This window comes from Sander lucioperca, chromosome 7 (genome assembly GCF_008315115.2).
Source record: "Sander lucioperca isolate FBNREF2018 chromosome 7, SLUC_FBN_1.2, whole genome shotgun sequence".
NCBI classification, from domain to species: Eukaryota; Metazoa; Chordata; class Actinopteri; order Perciformes; family Percidae; genus Sander; species Sander lucioperca.
In genome coordinates, this window is record NC_050179.1 from 20,550,777 (window position 1) to 20,557,762 (window position 6,986).

A 6,986-nucleotide genomic window follows, 5' to 3' on the forward strand; every position below is an offset into this window, starting at 1 on the left:
ATGTATGTGTGTGTGTGTGTGTGTGTGTGTGTGTGTGTGTGTGTGTAGTTTTCTGTGTCAGTGGGTGTGTGTGTGGGTGTGTGTCTGTCTCTCTGTGTGTGTGTGTGTGTGTGTGTATTTGTTTGTGTGTGTGTGTGTAGAAGATCCTCACTGTTCAACAACACAAGATCAAGATGAATACATGTGTTTAGCTGTCTCATTTTCCTCTTTTCTTCTTGCAGGTTCATGTTGGAGGAGATGACTACATTTATCTGATAATCTTCCAAGATTTCGGAGAACAGGTTTTCCTGATTAATGTACTGGAGATTCAAACCAAAGACAGCCCCCTCGTACCTTTTTAGAAACTGATTGTAAAACACTTAAAGGCTGCAATGTCATGTTAAAATCTTCTGCTTCTTTTTTCGGAAATGATTTAACATTGATTTTGAATGTTTTAAAGATGAGAGATGAAGAGATTTGGTGGAATGCAATGTCCTTTAACCCCAAATAAATATTCTGCCACTATCCTACAGAGTTTGTGACTTATTTATTGTTTACAAGAATTGATTTTCCTGACACTGGAAGTTTTCTCAACCCTCATGTTGTCCTCGGGTCAAATTTGACCCATTTTCTAAACTTCTATACATATAATTATGGTTTCTTTCAACCTAAATGCCCAAAAATAACATGAATGATTCCATACAACGTTCTTAAATGAATGAATTTTAGGTGTTTTATTTAATTTTATAGAATCCATTTTCTTCCCTGACCACAGATGTGATTATTTGTTACCATTAAAAATAAAATGGTTTCAAAACCGTATCTTGACTAAATCTGTTGAAGTATGTGATAATCCATCAACAGACCTTCCTCTGATTTTATTTAGTCAAAATAATTCATAATTTACTGCTTCTTTCACTCAAAAATGTGATCTAATTAAGAATCTAAGAATGAGGTTCATTGACCATGAATTCCAAACGTAAGTGTAAAACTAGTGGGAATAAGCTGGCTGGAAGGTGTAACACAGAATTGGGTGATAAGTTATGTCTTAAGCTTCACGGAGCGCATGATCCACGGGAAGACAACACAAGGGTTAAGTTGCATCTTATCGAAAAAAAATGTTACGATTTGCTCCTAGTTTGGACCCCAGAAGCAGATTCAGACACAATGGATTGTAGTAAGAAGTTTTATTTTATCTCAGTACTTGCAAGTAAGAGAGTAAAACAAGGTGGTGAGGTGACAATCCTGGTGAAAGCAAATGGTGTCTGGTGGTGGGGAATTTGTGGCAGGCAATGGCAGAGGATCAGCAGGAAGGCAGGCTCAGTTTAGGCTAACAGAGCTACAACAGGTCAAAGTTAAATTCTTCACTGGAGTTTTTAGGCCTGAAGAGTTACCACATGGAGAGCAGAAAACAATCTGGCAGTGAGTGAGTGGAGAACCGGCTTCTTCTTGTACTGAGCTTGATTGTAAATGGAAGTCAGGTGTGCCTGGTAATGCCTGTAGAGCCACGCCCCTGCTGATGAGCACACACACACATCACACCACACACACAGAGGAGGAGACACAGGGAAAGACAGACAGGAAACAAAGGGGAATCCAGAGGTCACAGACCAGGCTGTGACAAAAAAAAAAGTCATAAAAAGTCATAGTATTGTATGTCTAAAAAGTCATACAAAGTCATAGTATAGTAAGTCAAAAAAGTCATAAAAAGTCACAGTATAGTATGTCAAAAAAAGTAATAAAAAGTCAAAGTATAGTATGTCGAAAAAGTCATGAAAAGTGAAGTAGTAAAGAACTGATGCTGGAGTTTCTCAGAGTACAGTAGTTTAGCCGTTCTCACTGCCTTCCTAAACTTGTACGCCTCTTTAATTCTGTCTTTGTCCCCACTCCTGAACGCCTCTTCCTTATCCAACCTTAACCTTCTGAGTTTGGCTGTGAACCAGGGTTTGTCGTTGTTGTAACTCACCCTGGTGCTTGATGGAACACAGCAGTCCTCACAGAAGCTGATGTATAACGTCACAGCCTCTGTCAACTCCAGACTGTTGGTAGCAGTCCTGAACACATCCCAGTCAGTGGAGTCCAAACACGACTGGAGATCCTCCACAGCCTCACTGGTCCACTTCTTTGATGTCCTCACTACAGGTTTGCAGAGCTTTAGTTTCTGCCTGTACGCAGAGATCAGGTGGACCATGACGTGGTCAGAGTGTCCCAGTGCAGCACGGGGGACGGCGTGATAAGCATCCCTGGCTGTGGTGTAACAGTGATCCAGAATGTTCTCCTCTCTGGTCGGGCATTGAATATGCTGCCTATATTTAGGTAGTACGTGAGTGAGGTTTCCTTTATTAAAGTCACCAAGGACAATAACTAAGGGGTCCGGGTTGGTCCGCTCCACACACAGTATCTGGTCGGCGAGCATGCGCTGCGCGTCCTGCACATTGGCCTGCGGTGAGATGTAAACACCGACCAGAATGAATGAATGGAACTCACGGGGTGAATAAAAAGGCTTGCAGTTTATGGTGAAATATTCCAGGTGCTGGATCACTGTCACGTCGTTGCACCAGCCGCTGTTGATGTAGAAACAGATTCCTCCACCTTTAGTTTTTCCGGAGAGAGCCGTGTCTCTGTCCGCTCTGAAAAGCTGGAAGCCTGCCAGCTGCAGCGCAGAGTCCGGTATTAATCCACAGAGCCACGTCTCCGTGAAGCACCAAACAGCAGATGAAGAAAAGTCCCTGTTTCTCGCCAACAGCAGTTGTAATTCCTCCAGTTTGTTGGGCAGTGAACGCACAATAGAGAGGAATATTCCCGGTAACGGTGTGCGTAATCCTCGCTGGCGGAGACGCACAAGCGCACCAACCCGTTTCCCTTTCCTCCGGCGTTTTGCTGCGTGAGCAAAGGTGAGCGCACCTTTGACCAGAATGTGTGTGTGTCTGTGTGTGTGTGTGTGTGTGTGTGTGTGTGTGTGTGTGTGTGTGTGTGTGTGTGTGTCTGTCTGTCTGTGTGTGTCTGTGTGTGTGTGTGTGTGTGTGTGTGTGTGTGTGTGTGTGTGTGTGTGTGTGTGTGTGTCTGTCTGTCTGTGTGTGTCTGTGTGTGTGTGTTTGTGTGTGCGTGTGAAAAGTTAACCTCCTTGATTTCATGTTGTTAATGGAGAAGGAGAACCAGGAAATGAGTTGGGGGAAATGTAACGCTACTACTAGGAACTGAAGCTCTGATTATTCAAACGGCCGCGCCTTACTTTGTTTTGTTGAATGCACCCAGAACAGAACGATGAGAGATTAAGAGTGAGAGTTAGTTTGCTCACTACTTTACAGAGAAGAAGTCTTTGCACATATGTAGGAGTGTCTTCCATTAAAGCAGTCCGTGCATGAATGTTGTTTTAATGGAATGATGAATTAGGTTCTGATACTGAATGTCTTCTCCTGTTATTGCTATAGAGCGTCTTATGAGCCTGCAAAAGAGAATGAATTTGAATAAATTATTCAAGATAGATAAAACCATCATCCTCCCACCTTGTGATCTGTCAGTGTTTATTACAGCCTCCTTGAACACAACAGAACTTTTTTTTTTAAAGAAAAACACTTTTGCCGTATCAATACTACAAAGGAATAATAAAAATAAATACTACATATCAGATTTAACAAATATTTGTCTCCCATGCATTTTGTGAAATATCAGCATTATTACACAGTTAAAGAATCAGTTTCATTGTCTGCATTCAAAAACACTAAAGGTAATATCTGGCCGATGGAGCGCCAGATAATGTTAGAGAACTAAACAGAGCAAAGTTTCTGTTGATTTGCTTTTTTTCTTCTTCTTTTTTTTAGAATAGGTTTTAATTCATGTCTATGCGTCATCATGATTAGTTACCAGGAAGTACATCAAATAAGGACGAAACAACAACAATGAAAAAAAAAAAATTTCATCAAAATCAGAGTTTCATCAGAATCTCATCTCTACTTTTACATACTATGCTTCCCTCAATATTTATTATTGATTATAGTGACCCACCTCTACTATATATATATATATATATATATATATATATATATATATATATATATATATACTATCCTTTGTTCAGGGACACATTTTTCCATTTCTGTTAGTTACACCTCTGTGAAACATTCTGTTTAGTTCTTAGTAGTTGAATTTCTTTATGTTCATACAAAGTTTTACGCATATTAAGTTGGCTGAAAATAAAAGCAGTTGAAAGTGAGAGGACGTTTCTTTTTTTGCTGAGTATATATGAATAGGCTGTCTACGTAAATGCTGAAATGTAGTGGAGAGTCGATCTACAGTTAGTGCATTTGTGGTCTGGTTAGTGATATAGGTCAGTAATAACACAGTTAACTGTCTATGTAGATATTGAATGTAGTGCAAAGTCAATATATAGTTAGTGCAATTAGTGGAACTAGGTAGTGATGTAGATCAGAAATAACACGATATGTATGAATAGACAGTCTATAAAATGCTGAGATGTAGTAAAGAGTCAATATACAGTTGGTGCAAAGTGTAGACTGATGTAGGTCAGTAGTTTCACAGTATATAATCTTAAACTGTATTAGTCGCAGATTTTCATTATTAGATAATTTGTATTTTAGTGACAAGCATTCTTTTCATTTTTCTTTAACGTCAACCCCTAGGTCTTCCGTCCATTTATTGTATATACTTTGTAATAATGTACCACTGCTTTCCATCTTTATCAGTAAATTGTAGCCTATCAGCCTCCTCTTTTTGTTGCTTTGTCTTAAAATGTTAGACATTTCAGGGCTGATGTTCTTTCCCAAGTCAAAATTACAAGTAATCCAGTTTTTCAGTTGCATGCACCTTAATAATTCTGTATCTTTTAAGTTATGTTTGCTTTTTAATTCACTGAATGGTGCAACAGTGTCATCCATGTTTCCCAGTAGCTGCATGCTCTGTATATTTATTGATGGATTGTTCCAAATCGGTATGTACTTGGGAAGCCCTATGTCTTGATGAAAATTTTTTTTTTAATTTATTCCAGGCCTTTAATGTACTATTAATAACAACATTTGTTGATTTGATGTTGTCCTTGGAAATGAGTGCTAACAGTAAACAATTGCACTGTAATTGATTGTTTCCTATGTCTATCCATGGATCTTTGTTTGTTTTATTTATTGTGCGATCAATATGAAATGACTGGATGAGCTGCTATGTGATAGAACTCTAGGTTAGGGAGATTAAAACCCCCTTCTGCTCTTGGGTGGTACAAACGTTTCCTTTTCAATTTACATGCTTTATTTGACGAAATGAATGAAGAAATTATTGAATTTACCTCTTTAAAAAAGGTTTTATATAATAGTTTGGAATTTAAATAAGAATGTTGGTAGCCACATCATCTTAAAGAGGTTTACTCTTCCTATTAAATTAATCGTCAAGTCTTGCCACTGCCTAACATCCTTCTTAAAGTCTTTCACAAGTGGAAGAAAGTTATCTATCTCTGTTGATTGTTACCAATCAATGATTTGAAGGAGTCAGAGTAGAAGTGAGAATAAAATGTTTTATTAATAGTTCATCTTGCAAACAGAAAGCTTTTCATAATGTGGAGGAGGATTGGACACACACAGGAAACAATATAATAAAACCCTAAAACACCAACAACCTGGTGAATGGAGACCAGGAGTCTGCAGCCTTCAGCCCTCTGCAGAGGCTCCCTGCAGCTTTCACAATCAGTTCTGTCATTTATTGTTGTTTAAAGCTTAAAGTTGGCTGTCTTGAGCGTCCTTAGACTAGCTATAGAGTCCAAATCCAAATAAAGAAGTCTCTTTAGAGGACAGATTAATTTGCTTTCAGCGCCAAGGCTGGTGGGTTATCATTATTGCTGATTGATCTGCAGAGAGAATCTACCTTCATTTTTTAAGATCAAATATGTTTTGCGGATCTGGACATATTTCTTTTTGTTTTTGGGGCATATTGGGCCTTTATTTGACAGGACAGCTGTAGACAATAAAGAAGAGAGGGGGGGGGGGGGTGGATGACATGCAGTAAAGACAGGAAGGACTGAGCCTTTTAAACGTGGAGCGCACGCTCTCAGACACATTTCTTTAAAAATATTTTGGCCAGAAATGGCTCCATGGATAGTAAAGATATAGAACAAAGATAAAATGTACAGGTTACCTGAACCATCACACCTTGTTTGTTTCCTCCTAACAAATAGTGAAACAACAGCTCAGGCAGCAGCTTTGGCTGATTTGAGTTTCTCCAGAAGTTTGGACTTTTTTTGCTGGTACCAGTTTAAGATGATCTGCTTCCAGCTTCTTCACCACAGCGCCGTTCCTCACTTTGTCCCAGTCCTTCTCCATCTACCAAACAAAATATAAAAAAATCAGGTAATGATTTTCATTTCATTTATTATACAGGAAAATTTAAAAGCAACAATTAAGTTACAATAAACGGGCCTGACTCAGTTTAAAAACTGGTTTACTGCAGGTTCCTGTTCTGCAGCAACATAGAACAATGAACACAATTTCGGCACATTTATACAGGACATTATTATTGACTAGACAGATACAAACAAATAAAACATTAAATACGGAAAAACATGACTAAAAACAATACATGAACAATCAGTGGGTGCATGTATGACTATCAAGAAAAAACAGTTTATATGAGTTTTTGAAATATGTGATGGATGATAATGTTCGAATGTGATGGGGAATGTCATTCCAAATTTTGGTGTAAATATAGAAAAAGGATTTCTGACCGTAGTTGTTTTTGTATGGGGGAACTGGAGCGAGTGCCTGTGAGACTGACCTAGTGAGGCGTACTGGTCTCATGTTGTGTGTCAGAAGAAGAACTGTAAGTGCTGGTAAAGAGCTATTTTGAATCTGAAAATAAAATGCAATAGCATGGCTGTTTACGTAGTTCTGGTAAGTCAAAGCATTTGTGCGTGTGAGTGCACTGCAATGATGAGACCACTTTGGAAGATTACTGTGGATCTTAAGTGCTCGGTAGTATAGTCGTGCTGTTGGTTCAGTAATGTCCTT

General features: G+C 38.8%; 1 protein-coding gene across 1 annotated transcript in view; it reads left to right on the plus strand.

Moving 5' to 3' along the window:
• LOC116055830 overlaps positions 1–506 on the plus strand; it is a 7,181-nt gene extending 6,675 nt beyond the window's left edge. Inside the window, exon 4 of the mRNA XM_036003184.1 lies at positions 222–506. Coding sequence (XP_035859077.1) covers positions 222–341 — 120 coding nt within the window. The 3' untranslated portion in view covers positions 342–506. The remainder of the gene's footprint in view (positions 1–221) is intronic.
• The last annotated feature ends 6,480 nt before the right edge of the window (positions 507–6,986 follow it).